The sequence below is a fragment of the Pelodiscus sinensis genome, chromosome 4 (genome assembly GCF_052426305.1).
Source record: "Pelodiscus sinensis isolate ZL-2025 chromosome 4, ASM5242630v1, whole genome shotgun sequence".
In the NCBI taxonomy this organism is placed as follows: Eukaryota; Metazoa; Chordata; order Testudines; family Trionychidae; genus Pelodiscus; species Pelodiscus sinensis.
The window spans coordinates 95,720,938-95,743,264 of NC_143055.1; the positions used below are offsets into that span (position 1 = coordinate 95,720,938).

The 22,327-nt window shown below is 47.4% G+C and overlaps 1 protein-coding gene across 3 annotated transcripts in view; it reads right to left on the reverse strand.

Annotated features, from left to right (window-relative positions):
* The window catches only part of HSPA4L (heat shock protein family A (Hsp70) member 4 like), an 81,649-nt gene extending 60,892 nt beyond the window's left edge, over nucleotides 1-20,757 (reverse strand). The window contains exons 1-2 of one of the 3 annotated variants that reach the window (XM_075929870.2): nucleotides 20,449-20,755; nucleotides 5,983-6,040 (exon numbers count right to left, since the gene is read on the reverse strand). In XM_075929870.2, coding sequence (XP_075785985.2) covers nucleotides 5,983-6,040; nucleotides 20,449-20,555 — 165 coding nt within the window. In that variant the 5' untranslated portion in view covers nucleotides 20,556-20,755. Of the gene's footprint in view, nucleotides 1-5,982; nucleotides 6,041-20,448 lie in introns of all 3 variants that reach the window. The other 2 variants (XM_075929871.2, XM_075929873.2) reach the window with 2 other exon arrangements.
* Between the last annotated feature and the right edge of the window lie 1,570 nt (nucleotides 20,758-22,327).

Below are 22,327 nucleotides of genomic sequence, written 5' to 3' on the forward strand. Positions count from 1 at the left end.
GTACAACTGAACCAAGCTCTCAACGAATTGGCTCACCAAGCAATCTACAAATATCGAATGGCCCCCCGATCTGGGATGAAATGCTGATATTGCAGCCAAGTGCACGTTAATGGACTAAATGGCCAATCCCTGTTGTTTTAACCCAAAGTACTCCAAAATGAATGGAAATGAAGCCTGCAAGGGCTGGGTGTCCCTCTGTAAGGCCCACAAAGCAAACCTCTTCCACTTGGAAGCATATATAGGCCGAGTGGAAGGCTTCCTAGTACCTAACAACACCTCCCTGACATCCTCCAAGCATTGCTTCTCCAATGTACTGAATGAACCATGTCATCAAGTGTAAAGCCTGGAGGCTGGGGTGCTGCAATGAGCCACAGTTCTGGGACAAGTCCAGAAACAAGGGGAGGGAGATTGGGGAGGTGCTATTGGGAGGTGATGGGAGCCTTGTGTACCAGTGCTGCCTGTGCCAGGCCAGTGCTATCAAAATGAGGTCCGCACTGTCCTCACAGGCCTTGGTCAGCACTTTGGGAATCAAGGGGAAGGGGGGAAATGTATACAATATGCCCTCTCCCCCCCCAATGAATTTGGAAGGCGTCACCCAAGGAGCCTCTGCTGTTGTCCCTGTAAGAACAGAAGGCCAGGCACTTCTTGTTCCCCCTTGCAGAAAAGAGGTCCACATAAAGACAATCTCACATCTGGAAAAGGCCCTGCACAACCTCCCACTTGAGGGACCGTTTGTGCATTTGCAATGAACTGCTGAGGTTGTCCACCAGCAAGTTCTGAGACTTCGGCAGGTACAGGGTCAAAATGCGCATCTGGTTGCGCACACATAACTCCCCCGGCGACATGGCCTCCTTGTACAGGGGAAGAGAGGGAGTATAGAATACTGCTGTGGTGTTCTCGGTGAGAAATGACACACACCTCCCCCTTATGTCGCCCAAAAAGGCCCCACAGGCCAACTGTACAGTCCCGAGCTCCTTTACGTCGATGTGAATTGCACATTTTACTCAAGACCAGACACTTGAGTCTTGAGTCCACCCAGATGAGCACCCCATCTCAAGTCCGAGGTATCTGTAACCAAAGTAAGGGTGAGCCAAGGGGTGCGAAACGGAACCCCTCTGCACGTGTGGAGAGGGTCCAGCCACCAACAAAGAACCTCTATCACTGACAGTTAACACTGTCCAGATGATGGCAAGACAGCTTGTACACACTGGTCAACCACATCTGTAGGGGGCGGAGCTGCAGTCTAGAGAAGGGGACAACATGGGTGCAGGAAGCCATGTTCTCCAACAACTGAAGGCAAGCCCAGGCTGTCGTAATTGGATGGGCTCCCAGACCCCAAACCAGTCTGCACATGCCCTTGAAACGGGGCTAAGGGAGGGATGCCCTGGCTTCCAGGGAGTATAAATGTGTCCCTACAAACTATACAACTTACGTGAATGACAGGGTCGACTTCTAAAGGTTCAGCAATACACCCAACCACCAGAACATTGTCATGATAAGCTCTATGTGAGCCCTGACCACCGCTTCAGAGGGCCGCCTGACCAACCAGTTGTTCAGGAAAGGGAAAACCTGAACCCCTCTACGACACAAATGCCACCACCACTGCCATGCATTTTGTAAACACCTTTGGTGCATCAAAGAAGCCGAAAGGGAACAGAGTATGCAAAACTGATAGTGGGAACTCTCTCTCCCCCCCCCCCCCTTCTGTGAACTGGAAGCATGGCCACATGAAAATATGTCCCCTTCAGATCGAGGGCAGCATACTGTCTCACGAATCCAGTGAATGGATGATTGAGGCCAAGGATATCATATGGAATTTTAACTTCTTGAGGTGCTTGTTTAGTCTGCATAGATCCAAAATGGGCCGTAGCCAACCCTTGTCTTTGGGGAATAAGGAAATAACAGGAATAGAACCCAGTGTCCCTGAACTGTACAGGGACCTCCTCAACTGGCCCTACTTCGAGGAGTGTCTGCACCTCCTAACACAGGAGCCTCTTATGAGATAGGACCTTGAAAAGGGATGGGGCCAGAGAGTGGGAAGGTGTGGTGGAAAGAAACTGAATTGAATATCCCATCATTACTGTGCCTAGAACCCACCTGTCAGATGTGACTCAGGTCCAGGCATGGTAAAAATGGGACAAGTGGTCCCCAAACATCGGGACAGGATCCGAGGAGGAGGCAGATACATTGCTCTTGGGTGCACCTTCAAAAGTTCTTCCTAGGATCTGGTGACTGCCTAGAAGACTGGGCCTGGTTATCAGTGCTGCCACTACCACTACCATTGACACTAAGGGGACATCAGCGACTTTGCCTACTACTCCGCCTATTCTGGTCCTGCCTCTGACAAGGAGGATAATATCTGAGGGTCAGAGTTGGCTTGAAATGCTTCCACTATGTTACAGATGTGTGAAGGGATAAGGGATCTTTCGGAAAAGGCTTTATTTTCCGAAAGATCCGCGTCTAGACTGGCGCTTTTTTCTGGCAAAGCTCCGAGCCAGAAAAAAGCGGCAGCCATTTTTATGCTAATGAAGCGGGGGAGATTTAGATCCCCGCTTCATTTGCAATTGCGATATGTCTAATCTGCATCCCTTTTACAAAAAAGGGATGCAGTCCAGACACAGCCCTAGAGCCAAGAGTTTTGCCTTATAACTATGCCTGTTGACATAGACCTGACCAGAATCTGTGACATCCAGAGCTGCCTGAATAGAGGTTTGGGAAATTACCCTCCCTTCCTCTATGAGGGATGCAAATTCAAACCTAGAATCTGACGGGAGGAGCTCTTTAAAATTTGTCCATGGTCACCTATGTATTAAAATTGTAGCGGACAACATGCTGCCTGTTGATTTGCCACCTTCAGCTGGAGACAACCGGATGAGTATACTTTCCTCCCCAACAGGTCCAAACTCTTAGAGTCCTTGGACTTGGGCCCTACTGACATTGGCATTCCTTAGCATTAGCTGCATCCATGACCAAGGTTCCCGGTTACAGGTGCGTATACTCGTACCCCTTCGAAGGGACAAAGTACCACTGCTCCACCCCTTTAGTGGTCAGGAGAATGGAAGTGGGTGGTCTGCCAAAGGGTTTTCCTGGTGGAGGAGAGGATCTGATAAAGGCTCCCCCTGTCCCCCCAAGACATGATGTCACTATAGGATCTGCATCCTGCACGACCTCATCTATTAGCAGGCCCATACTCTGGGCCATTTGCCTCAATAGGTCTTGATGCACCCTATTGTCCATAGGGGACAGCGATGTCACTGCCCCAATTACTGCCTCATCAGGTGACAAAGAGGAGGGGTCGCACAGCTCCCCTTCTTCCTGTTCCACCTCCAGTACCAGTACCTTGGGCACATGCCCTTTGACACCAGCACCTGAGTGCTGTGAAGCAGATGGTACCAGGTGCAGAGTCATCCCTGGAACCCAGTGCCGTTGGTCCTCCCCAGATTGGGAAGCCTGTGCATGTCCCTAGTGGGAGCTCGGTGCCAAACAGAACTCCACAGCAGGTATCTCCAACCCCAGCACAGTCTGAGACAACTGTATCCCTGCTGCGAGATCTTGACCCACAGTCACTGAAAGAGTGCCCCTACTGATCAAAGCAATAGAAACTGACCTGGAGCCACCAGCTTGCACCTGGTGGTAGGCCCAAGTGCTCCAGAACAGCCAATAGGGAGGACATTGTAGGGCCAACCCATCTCCTTTCTGGAGGAACCTGTGCTGAGCAGTGCCTCCTCTTATACCAGTGGCCCTCCAGTTCCAACTCAGAAGTGGTTGTGGAATGCAGGGACCACCGAGGAGCTGTACTGCTCTGGTAGCTTGTGCACAGGTGTACGGTCACTGGAAGGACTGCACATTGTACAGAAGTCCTCCCCCACTGGAACAGGTGACAAAGGGAACCACCCCCACTGATCAACCAATGCCACCTGTGAGGACTCCACCTTGTACAGGAGCCCACACTGCAGCAGTCGAGAGGTCGTGAATCCCGGCTCCGCGACCAAAGCCAACTGGGAGGACTCCACCTGGAACAGGCGTCCTTACCAGATCGGCACCAAGGTGAATGATACAGAGGTGAAAGAGACCTTCATAACATTGGAGACTTGCTCCTTGACTGTACCAAGTCCGGTACTGGCAATGGTGCCGGCAGAACCACCAAAGACTCACAGGGAGACACTGAACGGTCAGACATTAGCTCAATCAGGTCTTGGACAGCCTCACACGTTTCAGGAACAGATGGCATTTCCACATCTCCCTTTTAGCTCTCCCGGGATGGGGAGTCCACTTGCACCAGACTCCATGGTACTGGAGGCAGCGCCAGAGTCAGTGCTACAGGGGCGGGTTGTTTCAAAGAGTGCTGCAACTCAGCATGCAACCCTTTAAGCCTCTTGGCTCGGGAAATAGTAGACTCGCCCCCTTTCCCACCTCTACTCCTTTTCCTGCACCAGAGAATGGGATCGCTGCCAAGAGCTAGGCTTCAGTAGACGGAAGTCCGGGGTGTCTTGTCCACCTCCTTCCTGAGAGCTGGCGCACACCGCATCAACAAAAGAGCACTGCTGCTTTTGGGCCAATGGCCTGCAGCGCCAGATGAAAATCCAGACAGACTTCTGTTAACAGATTTCAGAGGTGAAACTCTGTCTCTTCTAGTTCTTGACGTAAAGTTCTTACACTTGTCTGTTAAGTAGGCCACTCGAAAATACTTCAGGCAGAAGTAGTGCAGATCACCCATGGGCATAAACTTCACACACTGTCTGTATAGTCTGAAGCCAGGGAGCCAAGGCATGACCCTACCACGAAGGAGGAAAAAGAAACAGAGACCCCTGCTGCAAATTTAACTACTACTAAACACTTTAGAAAATAAACTATAAAGCAATTAGGCAAAGCACGCTTACCCAAGACAGAGACACTAGCTCCGACAACTGTCGCTAGTGGTAAGAAGGAACTGAGGGAGGGGGCAGTCGGCAGGGTGCTATATACCTAGCCATACTGGTGCCACTCTAGGGGTTTCCCCTGCTAACCTAGGGTATCCTGCTAGGGAAAATTTTTCCAGCAACTGGCACACAGTGCACACACAGCCAAAATGGAATGCACATGAGCAACCACTCAAAGAAGAACGTAAGGGCTCCAATCTCAGCAAGCCCAGTTGCTGTGTTCTGGTCCATCTGCCCCATAACATGACTGAACGCGCCATTCCTTTGGCTAAAAGGTATAAGAGTATCTAAAATTTAAATTACCCATCTTCTAGGAAGCAACAGGAGGAATTCTTTCCGTATTACTCCACAATTTCCTGACAGGGGTGCATGTGCACTTATAGAAAAAGGGATATTCTGTTCCTTCCACTCCCTAGAATCTGCTCAATCCTCATTTTTTTTAGGTATTCCTCATGATTATCTCCAGTCCCAGCCTTTCCTCCTGATTTTAGTTCTCTCAAGCAGCAGCAAGTGAAGTTACAAAAATCATAAGTTTTATTACTGTCCCCAGTTGATGAGTCTGAATGACACTAGGAATGCTACTAACAAGACACTAGGAATGCTACTAACATCCGTGTTGTGTCAGCAAATTCACAAAGATAACATTGCTTCCATTTTCAAACCTTAAGGGACAGAAATTTTTCTTAATGAATGCTAACACTCCTTAAAAATTGAAGACTTGTGCCTTTCCCCATTCTCCTCCTTCCTCATAAAGAAAGCTCCTTATTGCTTCAATGGTGAATAAACCAAGTCCTACATTACTCCCATCTTTCCTCTAAAAAGAAAACAGATCAAGAATTAACCACAGGCAATATTTCAATTAGTTTTAATAGAAAAGAGTTCAGCCTAATGATTTAGTAACAACTGGTAAAACGGCAAGGAAATTTTAAGCATATTTTAAGTTAAGACATGAAACAATATATTAGATTTCTTCACCCTTACACTTATTTCACAATTCAACAGGATATGAGCAATTTAAAGATTGTGTAAATTCCTGTAAAGTAACAAGTTTAAATCTGTTTACCTGACTTTTTGCTGCATTTCCTATGGCCCGGGTTTTGGATCCTAGAGATACGCAAGCTCTAAACAACAACAGAAAGACAAATATTCAATTTTGATCGAAAATGTCAAAAAGATACTCTGGGGAAAAAAGTATAAACCCTAAAACTATCTAAAAACACTACTTTCAGAAGACCATTAACTGCTCCTTACAATTTTTTTAAAGAGTTCCAAAAAGTGTCACATTAACAGTTTGTATTATCAGAGATTATTTTCCTTCCGCCACCGTACAGGTTGGACCTGCCTAGTCCAACACCACTGGGACCAGAGCAGCCCCAAACAAAAAAATATGTTGGACCAAGGGAGCTCCCCTGCCACCAGCCCCCAAGCTCATCACTGGCTGCCAGCTGGCTACCCCTGCAGGTACTCTGCCCCTACCCTTCACCCCAAACCTGGCTGGGTTGCTCACCCAGCTGCTACTGGCTTCCTGGGTGGCCCAGGCTCTGGCTCCGGGGCCCCGTGCTCTATGGGGCTACTGCAGGCTTATGGCCCCGCACTGCTGCGAGCCTTCAGCCTGTGTCACATGCTGCCCCCAGCCCTGGCCGGCCCTCCAGCCCTTAGGTTCCTGGCCTCTCTGATGGTGCCTGAGCAGAGTGTGCTGGTTTTTGGAGGTGCAACCTGTAGATCATGGTTGAGAAAGATGCAGCCTAAGGGCCAGATTTGGCCCGCCTAACTCTTTGATCAGGTCCGCAGACTTCATCTGGCTGCTTTCTATTTATATCCTGCTGCCCATATCACCGAATTTCCAGGAGGTGGCTTAGGCAGCATGATCCTATTTAAATGGGTCACAGCACTACCCCAGCATGGGTTGGTGCAGTGAGCCTTTTAAAAATCCATAGCAACCCCAGGGGGCTACCAGGCAATGCTACAGCAGTGGGGCCGGGAGCCACAAGCACTTTGCTGTGTTTTCACTTCAAAACCTCTGGCTTCAGACAACTCGAGGGGAGGCTAGACCATAGACCTGTTCCTTCTGCTCCAGGCTCTGCCCCTTCCAAGATGGAGGTGGAGCCAGCCCATGACCAGTACCAAAATTCATTGAGTGCCCCCTGCCCGCAAAAATTATTGCCCATCACTGATATAGATTAAGAGCAATTACAAAGATATGATGCTATTTTGGCACTGGAAAATTCAAAGAGGAAGAATATCAGACCCTATAACGACTGGCAGAGTTAAGTTTCAAAATGCATAAAGACCTGGAAGTTTGATAAATGCAAGGAAAGGTGTCAAGAAGGATTGTAACAAAATACTCTTCACAAAGCACCTTATACTACAGTTAAAAAAAAAAAAACCAAGTCAATCTACCAACTAATATCAAAAGCACACTTGTAACTATGTGTCGTGATCATGAGGGTTAGCTAGCAGCCTGGGGAATAAGGGGTTAACTACATCCCTTACCTAGCCAGGTGGAGTGGCCAATAGGAATGTAGGTAGGAATTTCAAACTGGCACAAAGGAATTTTGGGGGTTTCCTTCCTTTGTTCTGGGGGCAGTTCTCTCCAGCTATTGAGGGGGACAGACACTCTGTCTCTCTCCAATGAAAGACTGTTTCTTCACTTTCTGTAAATAGATAACCTAGATAAATTCGTTAGGTTTCATTGTTTTATGGTTTAGGTATGGGATCTGCTGTCTGTGCACTTTTAAACAATGTTTTGGCTTTTCTTTATAACTAAGTTCTAGGTCCATGGAGTTTCTCCATGAGTATATTATTTGTTACTTTTCCATCTAGTTACAGTAAACATCACATAATCCGGCACTTTTAGGACCCAGGGGGTGCCGGAATATCAAATACGTCAGACTATCGGAAGGGGGGGCTATGAGGGGCCTGGGGTGGGGTGGGAGAGGGAATGGGGGGGCGGCGCTGAGGGATCAACCCAGCAGCACCTCAGCTGCTCTGCCCCAGGCATCCCCAAGTCAGCCACTACTGAAACTGTCCTGCAGCACCAAGGGGCAGCGCTACAGGACCAACCCAGCACCCCAGCTGCTCTGTCCCGGGCACCCCAAGTCTGGAAAGCCCAGGGCAGAGCAGCTCCAATTGTCCGGCTGCCTGGAGCACTTCCGGGTTCCAGGTGGTGCTGGACTAGCAGGAGTGCAGGACCACTGCATGCCGGACAACTGGAGTTTTACTGTATTATGCTTGCAACAAGAATAGTGTGGGAATAGTAAAAGTCTTCTCTTTTCCTTTTATTAACCTGGTATTGGTTAATGGTGGTGTCCTGCTTTTTACTTTAGGGGTGAGATTTTCCCAAATGGTCTCTCCTCTGATTTCTTTATTAATTTAGGTGGTGGCAGCGGAAATTTTATTCTGAAAATCTAGGTTTTAAGATTTTGGGGGGAAGTTTTATACTAAATCCTAGTAGATAAGGTTTTGGGGTACACTTGCTGGTCCCCACTTCTGCATTTATCGTGCCAGAGTGGGGAAGGAGCCATGACACTATGTCATAAAGATATCCATGTCACAGAACCTATGCAGTAATCCATATAAAGTTCTGATTTTCCTGCTTCAGTTGTGGATGTGCTCGAAGTTGATGTCCAACACTTCATGCATTAGTAATAAAAATAGTCTGTTCCACCACATATTTTAATGTGCATTTTTAATATTTAGTTCATAGAAATCTATGAATGAGAAGTGCTATAAGTGCTTTCCAAAGCAAGTAAATATCAGATCTCTAATTTGCAGGAGGGGAAACTGGCACAGAGTTTGCCCAAGTTCACCCAGCATGGCAGCATCAATACTAAAGTATCACTGGAATTTCTAAGCATTATAGACAAGTTTTCTAATTCAAACGTGTTGCAGGAAACCCAAGAAAATTCCTTATTGTATCTTGTTCTAACACACAGAAAGAGAAAATGATCACAAAACTAAAGCAAATGGTATAAATGATCATGACTTGATCACATATCACTGTGCAAGCAGAATGAAAACCAGATCAACATTAGAGATATACGTGCACCACGTTAATAGGGCTAATCTCAGAAAGTTGAAAAGAATTGTGAGAAATCAGCTAAGGAAGAATTTAAAATCAGAAAAATGTGAATGATAATTGGAAATCATTAAACACTCCCGAGAAGCTCAAAAAGCCATAATCCCAAAAGAAGGCGGCAGTGGTAGTTAAAAATTAACCTGGTTTAGAGGTGAAGTGAAAGCAAATCATAGATATGCACACAAACACAGATTTAAAAACAGGTGACCATTAAAAATAAATATAAAATAAGAAGTTTGGAACTGCAGAAAATTGACATGGGAAGCCAAAGACATAAGGAGGAATCTACAACCAGAAAAGCTAAGGAGTTTTAAATATACAAGGAACAAAAAGCACCCCAACAATGGTATTGCTCTATTACTTGATGAAGTAGTAGAGGTTTCGATATTTCATATGAGAAAAAAATTGTTCAATATTTCTGTTCAGTATTTGGAAAAAACAGTCTCACCATACAGTGTTGATAACTCTTACCATTCCACTTGTATTAGTGACTGTTAAAAGAAGTTGCTCAACTCAGATGTGTTTTAAATCAACAAGTCCAGATAACTTACATCCAAGGCTTTTAAAAGAGCTGACCAAGGAGTCGGTCAGCTCTTTCAATAAGTCTTCAAACCTTGAGTACATTTCAGAAGACTGTGCCAGTAGGTCTCCCAGCCTGAGTTCAATCCCAGGCAAAATGATGGAGCTACAAATATGGGTCTCATTTAAAAATGAATTAAAAGAGAAGGCTATTAATGAAAATCAATATGGGTTTACGGAAAACATTTGTCAGACCACGTTGGGCTTTTTAAAAAAAAACAAAAAAAACAAGATCATAAGTTTGGTTGAAAAATAAACCAGTATTTACGCTACTCAGAATTCTGCAAGGTATTTGATTTGATATGACAGGACACACATTACATGAATTAAAAGCCGTCTGACAGATGGGATTCAAAATGTAACTGCCAAATGGAGAAGCATCATTGAAGCGGCATTTCCAGTGGGGGTCCTGCAAGGATCGGTTCTTGGCCCTATGCTTTTAACATTTTTATCAGTGACCTAAGAAGAAAAAAAATAAAATCACTACTGAAAGTTTGCAGATGACAGAAAAACTGCAGGTATAGTAAATAATGAAGAAAATAGGTCACTGACTTAGAGCCATCTGGATTGCTTAGAAAACTGGGTGCAGTCAAACTACACTTTAATACAGCTAAAAGTAAATGTATATATTTAGGAACAAAGAATGCAGGCCATACTTACAGGATAAGGGTACTCTATCCTAGAAAGAGGAGTCTCTGAAAAAGATTTGGGGGTTGTGAGGAATGAACAGCAGAACAGGAGTTCCCAGTGTGATCCTGTGGCTAAATGTGATCCTGAGATGCATCAAAAGGAGAATCTCAAGTAGAAGTAGAGAGGTTATTTTCCCTCTGTATTTGGCATAGGTACAACTCCTGCCTGGAATGCTGTGTCAGTTCTGGTGCCCACAATTCAGTACAAATTGGAGAGGTTTCAGAGAAGAGCCAGCAGAATGATTAAAGGATTAGAAAACATTCCTGATAAGCTAAACAGATTGAGTTCCTTGAATCTGTCACCTAATGAAAAGGTTACGGGGTAACCTGATTACAGACTATAAGTATCTCCATTGAGAACAAATATTTACTAACAGGTCCAGAGAAATTAAAAGTGAAAGACTACCCAAAGCAAGTAATTAACCATTCGAACAATTCATTAAGAGTTGACAGATTCTTTATCACGGACAATTTTTAAACCAACACTAGATGTTTTTCTCAAAGATATGTCGTGTGTTGTACAGGAGGTCAAACTAGATGGTCATAATGATCCTTTCTAGCCTTGAAATCTATGAATAACCGGATTTCAGAATCCCAATCTAATCCTTTAATGCCGCGTTTCTCAAACTGGGGGTCACGGTATCAAAGTTTGAGAACCCCTGCTTTCATGTCTATGAGTTTCATTCTTATAGTTTACCTCAAGGCACCGGTAGGCTCTCTCTCAAAGTGGAGAACTATCATTTAGTGACTATATCCAGCACTCTTCCAATACAAAAGAGTGTATTAAATACATAATATTTCAGCCCAGACAAAATCCTGAACTACATTCTATGTACAGCACTAATTTTCATTGTTTATAAATCAAACAGTTTATCTTTTAGATAAAGCTCCTCGTGGAAGCCTAATCCGAACTAGCTACTCCGTGCCGCGTGTAGCCGCGCGGCATGGGGTTCGAACTGCCGGCATTTAAAAATGGCGCCGGCCGGCTTTATGCAAATGAAGCCCGGGAAATTCAAATCCCGGGCTTCATTTGCAAGTGCGGTATGCCTACATTACCCTCCTAGTTCGAATTAGGAGGGTAGTGTAGACATACCCTTAGAGATTAGTCAACTATTCTATAGTCCCCAGGGGCAGGGCAGGGCTGGCAACCAGTGCAGTCCAGCTTCACTCATTAGGAGCCCTCTGCTACCCAATACTGCTGCTTCTGTATCAGAGGCAGCAACATGGGATGCCAGGCAGGAGCCAATTTGCAAGGGAAGCCAGTATAAAAATGACTTCCCATGCAAACTGGCTGACTGCCACCCCATCCATAGTCCCTGCAAACCAAGGCTGCTGGTGGAGAGGAGGGGAAGGAGAAAGGCTTCTGTGAAGCAGTCTCTGGCCACCACAAGACAGAGACTGCCCTAGCAGCAGTCCCTACCCACTGGGACCACTTGTGGACAGGGGCTGCTCCGCGGCAGCCTCCCCTGCTCCCTCCTCCTCTGCAGCCTCTGTCCGCAGAGCTCAGACTGTGGACAGGGGCTGCTGCCACTCTGTGCTGCCAGGGGCGTCCCACCAGTCTTTAGCTTCCTAACCCTATCAGTATTTAGCTTCCTTCCCCCATAAAACACACCACTTCTTCCTGGTGGAGCTAGGGCCACCACAGACAGAGGCTGTTTTGCAGCAGACTCCCCTGCCCCCACTGCTGTTACCTATGATAGAAGCAGTAGTACCGGGGGGCACAGCGGAGACAGTGCTGGGGGGGAGGAGGAAGGGGATGCAAGTAGTTGATTATATTAACCGATAAGCCTAGGCTTGTTAACTACTCGCTTTAATCATTACCCCAGGCCTTCTGATCAGCAACAACAGAATTAGCCTTATTAATTTTTTCAATTTTATACTCTGCTTGCTAGGAAAGCCATCAGCACAAACTGGTTTCAGAGAGACAGCAGTGTTAGTCTGTTTCAGGGAAAACAAGGAGTCCGGTGGCACTTTAAAAGACTAGCGAATTTATTAAGGTATTAGAGCATAAACTTTTGTGAGCTATAATTTACTTCCTTAGATGCTGAAGAGAAAAACAAGAAGAAAAAGAGAGGTAAGTGTGTGACAAGGGCATTAATTAAACAGAATGGATGAGGCTTATTTATCTCCCACAGTCATGTGGTGAGAGTAGCAGAATGGGAAATTACCTATTGTAATGCAAGAAGCACTTCATGAGTTTGTCTAGATCTTGGGTCAGCATGTCAAATTTGCATATGAATTCCAGCTCAGCAGTTTCTCTCTGAAGTTTGGTTTTGAAGTTGTTCTGAGAAGGGCAGCATGCATGTCTGAAACTGTGTGCCCAGGCAAGTTAGTGCTTCCCCACTGACTTTTGGATGTTGCCATTCTTAATGTCTGATTTGTGTCTATTTATTCTTGTGTAGAGATAGTCCAGTTTGCCTGATGTACATGGCAAAGGGAGCATTGGCATACGATAATTATCTATTACATTAGTAGATGTGCATGCAAATTAGTCTTTAATGGTATGGCTAATGTGGTTAGGTCCTGTGATGGTGTCACTCAGGTAGATTGTTGTCAGCTCTGTCTGCCCGAGTTTGTTGCAGGGATAGGTTGTTGGATTCCTGTTTCTGTTGTGGAGTGTGAACTTGGTTGTATTTGCTTAAAAGGAAAACCATAACATGTTTTATAAGGGTATCTTTGCAACTACCGTATTTTCCGGCGTATAAGGTGACTGGGCTTATAAGACGACCCCCTAATTTTTTAGTTAAAAGATAGGGTTTCGTCTTATACCCCAGCGCCCCTCCGCCTCCTTTGGTCCCGGTGTCCCTGGTCTGCTGGAGACGGTCCCCAGCAGACCAGAGGCACCGGGAGCAAAGCCGCAGCAGCGGCAGGGTCCCGCGCCTCTGAGGCTTTGCCAGAGCAAAGCCTCAGAAGCGCGGCACCCCGCCGCCGCTTTGGCTTTGCTCCTGGTGCTTCTGGTCTGCTGGGGACCGGCTCCAGCAGACCAGGGACACCGGGAGCAAAGCCTCTGAGGGGCATGTTTTTTAACATCAAAAGTTGTCTTGTACGCCGGTATATACGGTAATAGGGCTACAGACTTGATAAAATCAAAAGTCAGATTGGAGGGAGGGGTCAAACAGGGTTCCACAGGGACCCTGTTAATATCTTTATTAATGACAGGGTGGATAAAAATCAGTGATGTTTTTATTTAAATCAGACTATAATTTTTTTTAAAATAACAATTTCTCCTTTAAATATAACAGTTACATTTAAATCTCATCACAAACACGATACACCTACCCTTACAGTCTCATAAAAATAAATTGCTAGCTCTCGTCTGTCCAGCCTCACAACCAGCTCTTGCTTCTTGAGAATTCTGGGTTTTCAATTTTTGTTTCTCAGCAGACTAAAAAGTAACATGTGCAAAGACACAAGTGGATAGGATTGTTTTTGTTCTGTGCTTTGCAGTGGTAGACCTCGGCCAAGCATGACAGAGGTGTTAATGAAGGTATTCTCTTAAAATTGGAGAAACAATATATAGAAAAGGACGGAGGAAGCATAGAAAGGAATAGTGGAGTGAACTGGAAAGAAAAAGGGAAGACACATCCAGCACACAAAGGTTCCTATATTCCCCTCACACTTTTGCCACAGAAAAACTTTAATGGCTTCTGGGAGTAAGAGCTCCTCCCCTCCCCCAAATCCAGGAATACTTGGAAGAAATTTCTTTACCTGGGTTAAAAAGGAAAATGTGCCAGTGTAAATAGTCCAAGAAGGATATGCAGGACTTAGATGCAAGGGCAAGCAATGTAAGTTCATAAAAACAAACAAAAAAGCAGTCATGTAGCACTTTAAAGACTAACAAAATGGTGTATTAGGTAATGAGCTTTCGTGGGCCAGACCCACTTCTTCATATCATATTCTTATTCTATACCCCTCTGTTATATAACGGTCACGCCAATTCACTTTTAGAATATGATCTGAAAAAGTGGGTCTGCCCCACGAAAGCTCATCACCTAATACACTACCTTGTCAGTCTAAAAAGTGCTACTTTTTTTGCTTTACCAAGATCAGACTAACACAGCTACCTCTCTGTAAGTTCATAAGGAAAATTGCTTATTGGGAGAATATCATATGGATAGGTCTGAAGGAGAATATGGATCGACTGGTTAGCAACTTAAATACTTTACTTTGAAATGCATCATTCTTGAAGACTCTATGCCTTTTAGCCATGGCATCCATTAAACTGGCTACCGCTATAGTGAACTAGCCACACTTAACTGGCTAAATAGCCACATGTGGCTAGCACGTTGGACACCACATCCTTTTAAGATAAAACGTAACTTAAATGAATTCCCGAGCATTTCGCTATGTTGGTAGAAAAAAGTTTAGCTAATGTTTATGGCTTTTTAAAATTAGTTAACTAGGTTTAGAAGAATCTATCACCCAACCAAACAATACAGAAAACTGCAGTAAGCAAAATCTAGAGTTGCGAGTTGCTTCTGTGTGTCATTTTCTTCTATTACGTAATACATGCCCCTTTATTTTGGAACATCATGGCCACAGACCACAATAATGATGCCATAAGTCTAAGGATGTTAAGTAGAGTGTAACTGACTAATCGAATAGTCAATGAATTTTTACATCAACTATTTGAGTAGTTGATAGAGCAACAATACCGCTTTGAAAAGCTGCAGCAGCATTTCAAAGGGACAATGCCGCACGGAGTCCAGGGTCAGTTGGGGACCCCGGGCTCGAAGCAGCACTGCCGCTTTGAAATACAGGCAGTCCCCGGGTTACGTACAAGATAGGGACTGTAGTGTTTGTTCTTACGTCGAATTTGTATGTAAGTCAGAACTGGCGTCCAGATTCAGCCGTTGTTGAAACTGACCAGTGGCTGACTACAGGAAGCCCGAGGCAGAGCTGCTCTGCCCCGAGCTTCCTGGAATCAGCAGCTGATCAGTTTCAACAGCGGCTGAATCTGGACGCCTGGGACAAAGCAGCTGGGGCGCTGCTGGGTAGGTCCCCGCAGCGCTGCGCCTCGGCGCTACGGGAACCAACCCGGCAGCACCCCAGCTGCTCTACCCCAGGTGTTCCCAAGTCAGCCCTGCTGAAACTGACCAGCGGTTGATTCCAGGAAGCCCGGGGTAGAGCAGCTCTGCTTGGGCTTCCTGTAGTCAGCCGCTGGTCAGTTTCAACAGCGGCTGACTTGGGGACGCCCAAGGCAGAGCAGCTGGGGTGCTGCCGGGTTGGTCCAGTAGCGCCCAGGAGCGGCGCTGCAGGACCAACCTGGCAGCGCCCCAGCTGCTCTACCCCAGTTGTCGGCGAGAAAAGCCTGGTCTGCTGGGGGGGGGGGCAGGGGTGCACTAGCTACCGCGCCACCTCCCCCCCCCCCCCAGCAGACCAGGCTTTTCTCGCCGCAGAGGACGCGGGCGGCCCTGCCACCCACGTCCTTCGCCGCGAGAAAAGCCACTCCGTGTCTCCCTAGTCTTCTGGGGAGGGCAGCAGACCAGGGAGACACGGAGCAAAGCAGCGAAGGACGCAGGCGGCGGGACCGGCGCGCCTCGGTGGTCCCGCCACCCGCGTCTCCCTGGTCTGCTGGGGGGAGGGGGGGCGCAGCTAGTGCTCCCCCCCCCCCCAGCAGACCAGGCTTTTTTCATTGCGGAGGACGCAGATGGTCCCGCTGCCCGCATCCTCCGCGGCGAGAAAAGCCGCTCCGCGTCTCCCTGGTCTGCTGTGGGGGCCACCCCAGCAGACCAGGGAGATGCGGAGCAAAGCCGCAGAGGACGCGGGCGGCGGGACCGCCGAGATGCGCCTCAGTCCCGCCGCCCGCGTCCTCCGAGGCGAGAAAAGCCGCTCCGTGTCTCCCTGGTCTGCTGGGGGGCGCCCCCCAGCAGACCAGGGAGACACGGAGCGGCTTTTCTCGCCTCGGAGGACGCGGGCGGTGGGACTGTGGCGCATCTGGGCGGTCCTGCACCCCCGTCCTCCGCGGCGAGAAAATCCCCGTTCGTATGTAGGGATTCGACGTAAGTCGGATCCACGTAACTCGGGGACTGCCTGTACTGCGAGGAGCCTAGCATCAGGCTCCTTGTGGCATTTCAAAGCAGCAGTGCTGCTTGGAGACTGGGATCAAGTGCCTCTTTGAAGTATCTCCTCTCTTCTCCCCATCCCTTGTGGCCTCTAATAGAGACAGCAAAGGGAGAGGGGGAAGTGACTAGTCGACTATCCGATAAGCAAGTATATTTGCTTATCGGATACTCAACTAGTCCTTAAAACCCTTACATAAGTTTATTCCTGATTTTACTTCAGCAAAAAACTCAGCTTTTCCAAAGGAATCCCATCCTATTCTTGCTTTCTCAAAAAAAACCAGAAGAGTCAGTGAGTTCAACAGAGCTTACTCCAAAATTAAGTGCAGTCTAAGTACAGTCACAGTCTTAGCTTTTTTGGTCATTTGAAATCAGATCTGCATCCTTACTAAAAATATTAATGATTAACTGAACAACAGAGTGAGAAGGACTTAGGACAACTATTCAAAATCATTTTTGAATTTTGTTTCAGGATCCCATTTTAGCATAAGACACCGTCTATCTGCAACAACTTCAGAGTCATCCATTGGTACTTTTAGCAGCAGTGCTGCAATCAAACATACAAATTGTCAGTAGCAAGCAAAATTTTTGATTATCTAGTAAAACCACCACCATGGATGGGTTTCTGATACCACAATAAACTTAGCAATCTTCATCTATGCCACAAATTATCCTTTTTTGCATTGCTAACAATAAACACTTCACTGACATGGCTGAATCCTTACAACCAGACTGCATACCACCTGGCAGAGCAGACATTGGTGGAAGGTCTCTAGATAGGGTGTATGAAAAGAACTTGCACAGGTTGCAAGAAATGCCAAGAGGAAATTTGCCAGTTTAAGCTATGATGGATGGAGCAGTGTACACAATGATCCAGTAATATGTAATTGTGTGAAAACAGAAGATGGGGTTGTATATCTTTCAAAAATGATACATTGGGAAATGCTCACACAAGTGAATATTTAAAAATGTGGCAATGAAAGCTGAAATAAATTGAACAAAAATTCAGCTGTGGTGTGCAGTTTTGTCTCAGACAATGCTACAAACATGGAAACAATTATTAGAGCCCTGAAAATCCATAGATATCTGCGGGTATCTGCATCCACAGATATGGATGTGATCTCCATGACTAGTTTTTGCAGACACAGATGCAGATCCAAACTGCTCAGAAGATGAGAAGATACTAAAAAGAAACAGAAGACTATTTCTTCACGTATGGCTGCAGTGCCAATGCTTTCTTCAGCCAGAGGCTTAACATCTTCTCCAGGAAAAGAGAATGTTGCAGTAGCAAAATACTTCATTAACAACCATTTCCCTTCAGTGAAACTGAAGCAATCAAGATTCAAACTAATTGTCCTTTATGATTTTCAATAGAATTGTGTGTTTGATTATTTTGAGCAATTTATTAAGAACAGCCTACTTTCATACAACTTTGCAAAGAAAACCATCATTAAATAAATGGAAAAAATCTTACCCAAACCATCTACCATTGGATTTAAGAGGAATGTAGAAGATATGCTCAGTATACTGAAACCTATATCCATAGCCTTAAACTTCAGAGAAACTGCTGCTTCATTGCTGATGCTGTTGAAATTTGGACAGTCCTTCAAAAGACACTGACAAAAGAAATCTCACCAGACAGTTCAACTGCAGGCAACAAAGAAATGAATAGATCATTTTCCTGCAAAATTCTCAATTCTATATATAAAGACACCTAAGTTCTGAAGAAGATGCTGCTGCCATGCATGGGCATCTCAAAAATCACGTCTCAGTTATGCCAGTCATAATGCGATTTAGGACTATAATGAAACCATTTAATGAGTACAAGTTTCTTGATGATGTTGTGAACAAAGTCACTCCTCTGAGCTGGTGAAAATCATTAGGCAAGCACCCTGAAACCGTTACTGAGCCAACTTTTTACAGCAGTAGCTTCCTTGGCAGAGAGAATATTTTCATCATTTGGTATTAGATGCTTAAACCTAGGAACTTAAAAAAGCCGGAACACTCATTTCTGTTTCAGTCTATCAATCAAAATGACCATGGGAGTGTGAAAGAGGAGAGCTAGTTGTATAAGTTTTATGAATACTAGACATTTAGTGTTGTGATGACTTGTGTGATAGAGTTAATAAAACTTGAAAAATAAAAAGGGCAGCCATCAGTCAGCAGTTCAGAAGACTGCCACAACTGCAATGTGAAACAGTTATTTAATATTTAGTTTAATAAAATGTAAGTGTGTGATTTAGTTCTTACCATACCTAATGGTAATTCTGGTGTACACAAAAAAATCCTAGTTCCTTACTGAAAATTTTGTAAACTAAAGAAAGAATGGTCTTATCAGACAATACATTGTAGTATATGCTTCAATGTTAACATCTCAGATTCATTAACCAGTATGTTTCGCTATTTAGCATTTTATTTTTAATAAGCTATAGGTTATGTGTGTATAAATAGATATTGGACAAAATAAAACATTTAATTCCAGAAAATGAAATAAAATACTATACTCAATACAGATGTCTCTTGGAAGAAAAATACTTTAGTTGCTATTTATGGGCCTGGAATCTTTTTATAAATGAGCATGCATTACTCAAGTAGTACAGTTTGAGCCTTTTACATGAATTCCTAATTTCTAGTAGAACATTAAGAGAGGGGGTGGGGATGGGTGGGGGTGTGCTCTCCTAGTTGTATACCATAGAAACAGAGGCGGCCAATCTCCACCTTCTCTTACAGGTCCTGTGATTGCCCCCGCCCTCTCAGAAAGCTTGATGTTTCATAGCTAGGAAAGGACGCAGCAGAACAAGTAGAAACAGGATTGGGAAGGGGGGGGGGCGGGGGCACTCCTCAGGTAACCCTCTTTTGTTGGCCTTCAAACAATGTCCTCTTACACCTCCCCAAGTCCCTCATAGCCACCCCCCTCATCTGTTCTTATTGGAACAGCTTCTGAACACTACAAAGGACTGCAATATGAATTGAGCATAAACCCATCTGTGTAAATTAGATTTTCACTGATCAAACCCAAGTATCAGAGGACAGAAATTTCACAGGATCTCAAAAAAGGCCTCCCAACAACCACCTATAAAACGGGTACCTGTCACTTCTAAGGCACCAGAGAGAATAACCAAGAGATAGCACACTTAACCCAACCCTTCCTCTACCTTTAGCCTGCCAGAGACGTGGGAGGCAAAAGAAAAGGGAGCAGAGGAAGAGACTAGGAACATGAAGGAAAAGAGATGAATGAGCAGGACTTAATCCTCTCACTGATATCGCGCTACTCTGGCAGATCCCTGGCCCAGACACACGTACCCGCCAGCAGCTGCCACTACCCGCCTGCCCGCGTCTCGGCTCCGCTACCCCCAGCCCTAAAGGCTGCGAGCGCCCTGTCCCAAGCCCGGGGGCAAGAGACGTTCTGCCCGGCGGGTGAAACGAGCGGGCAACAGCGCGCGGGGCTTCTCAGAGAGACGTCGGGCACCCCTGCGGAGCACGCTGAAGCGCCCTACCCTCCGGCCAGGGGTGCACCGGGCCGGGGAAGGGAAAGAGGGCCGGTACTCTCGGGGTGCAGTGGGCAGAGGCTGAGGGCCTGGTACCCACGAGAGGGGCCGGTACCCTTGCGGTGCAGTGCGCAGAGGTTGGGGGGGGGGGGAGCTGCTACCCGCTAGAAGGGCCGGTACGACCCGAGTGCAGTGCGCAGGGGCTGGGGGGGGGGGCTGGGGTGCCCCAGGGGGGGGGGGGCCGGTACCCTTGGGGTGCAGTGCGCAGGGCTGGGGGGCCGGTACCCGCGAGGGGGGGCCGGTACCCTTGGGGTGCAGTGCGCAGGGGCTGGGGGGCCGGTACCCGCGAGGGGGGCCGGTACCCTTGGGGTGCAGTGCGCAGGGGCTGGGGGGCCGGTACCCACGGGGGGGCCGGTACCCTTGGGGTGCAGTGCGCAGGGGCTGGTACCTACGGGGGGGGGCCCGGTACCCTTGGGGTGCAGTGCGCAGGGGCGGGGGGGCTGGTACCCACGGGGGGGGCCCGGTACCATTGGGGTGCAGTGCGCAGGGGCTGGGGGGCCGGTACCCGCGAGGGGGGCCGGTACCCTTGGGGTGCAGTGCGCAGGGGCTGGAGGCCGGTGCACCGACACTCACGGGGTGCAGCGGTCGCTGTACTCATTGGCGATGGTCTCGATACCGCCGCTTCTCGCTACCGCGACGTAGCAGTTGAGGAAGCCCAAGTCGATGCCGACCACAGACATGGCTGCGCCCGGTGCTTTCCGCTCCCCGCGGGCCTGTCGCTGCGCTCCCGTCTACCCGCACCGGCTCCCGGTTCCTACCCGTCACGCTCCCCACTGCAGAGCACCAGCCACCAACCGGCAGTTACTCTCCGCCGCGCAAGCGCGCTGCTCCTTCCAGCGAGGACTGCGCGAGACCCGGCGGCCCTTCGGCAGTTTCCGGAAAGGCTCGGGCTGAGTTCGAGAAAGATCTGGAAAGGGAGCGTTTGTCTACGCGCGCCACCTCGTGGCCGCTCATAAATGCTGCTGCTGCTCGCCCGCCCCGCGCGCCTGCTTAAAGGGACAGCACCCAAAATAAAGGGGCTGTTCTGCCAGTGATTTTGCAATTCTGTACAGGGCAGGGAGGTCCTCTATAAAATCTCCTGCTGTTAGGGAGTGAAGTTAACTTAAATGTCTTACAGGTATTGTCCTGTTGCATCCCCAAGATAAGAAGAAGGGGGGGGGGGAGAGTTGATAGGACAGTGCTTGTCATAAATTAAAGTGTGGGGTGGAGTGCAGGGGTCTCATGGCAGGGGGCTGGGACATGTGGGGGCACTCAAGGACCAAGGGGTGGGGATTAGGATGCAGGAATTAGGGCAGTGGATTGGGAGGTATGGGGGCTCAGGGCAGAGGGTAGGGATGCAGGAGTCAAGGCTAGGGATGTAATAGTATAGTCTATTCACTGATAAGCAAAAGTTTATAGGTTAATGCTATAGACTACATGCATTTCCATTAAATTTTTTAGCAGGCTGGCCAGGAGCCCAGCTAAATCCCAGCTTGCACTGGGTCCTGGATTTACCTCCACTGCGGCTCTGCATTTAAAGTGTATTAGGAGCCAGGTGGGCAGGCAGCCCAGCACAGTTCTGGCTTGTTCCAGGGCCAGGAGCTCAGCCCCATCCCTCCAGACAGGGGCATCCTGGGGAATATAAAATAGCCGACTAACCGATAAGAATTCATAAGGTTAATCGACTATTCAATTGACCAATATTTAACATCCCTATTCAAGGCATGGTGCGGGGGTCTCAGTACAAGGGTATGGAGGGCATGGGGTGCAGCAGTCAGAGCAGAGGTTTGGGAGAGGTGTGAGGCTAGGGCTGAGAGTGCAGCCACTGTGCTGGGACACGAGATGCCCAGGGATGGCCAGGACAGCTGGAATTGTGCTGTTCAGCTGCTAGATTCCCCAAGGCTAGGGATAGCAGGGATTGCACTACCTGGCCATTTGATAACTGAGCTGACTGGACCAAAGCCCCACCCCCAGCCAGTCTCTTACCAATGGTGCCACACAGTGGTTGGGGAGACTGGTACCCGTGAGTCATAGCTTACTTTAATCTTTGGCTTGTGTATTTTTGAGTCATAGCTAGGGCTCCCTTGCGAAAGTTACAATTCCATGACAACCATCAACAAAAGTAACTTAACATTTCTTACAAGTACTGTCCTGTTGCCAGCCGGGTCCCTTCCAGGAGATCAGCCAGCTCTTGCTAGAGTGGTGCATCAGGGCATACCCACTTACTTTCATTTCTGATGGCAACCTCTGTTATGTGTACAGCAGCCAGTGTGGCTTGTCCCAGGGTTGCCCAAGCAGCTGTTCAGGTAGCCCCAAAGACAGCCACATCAGCCACTGCTGCAGAAGCAGGAGAACTGACAGAATTGTTGGGCACCTGGAGGCAACCATCTCTGTGTTCCTGAAAAGGGCAAGGCCTCAGGTCAGAAGGGGTAGGGCTGAGAGCAGCCAGCCCTTAGTGTCGCCTGGAATGCAC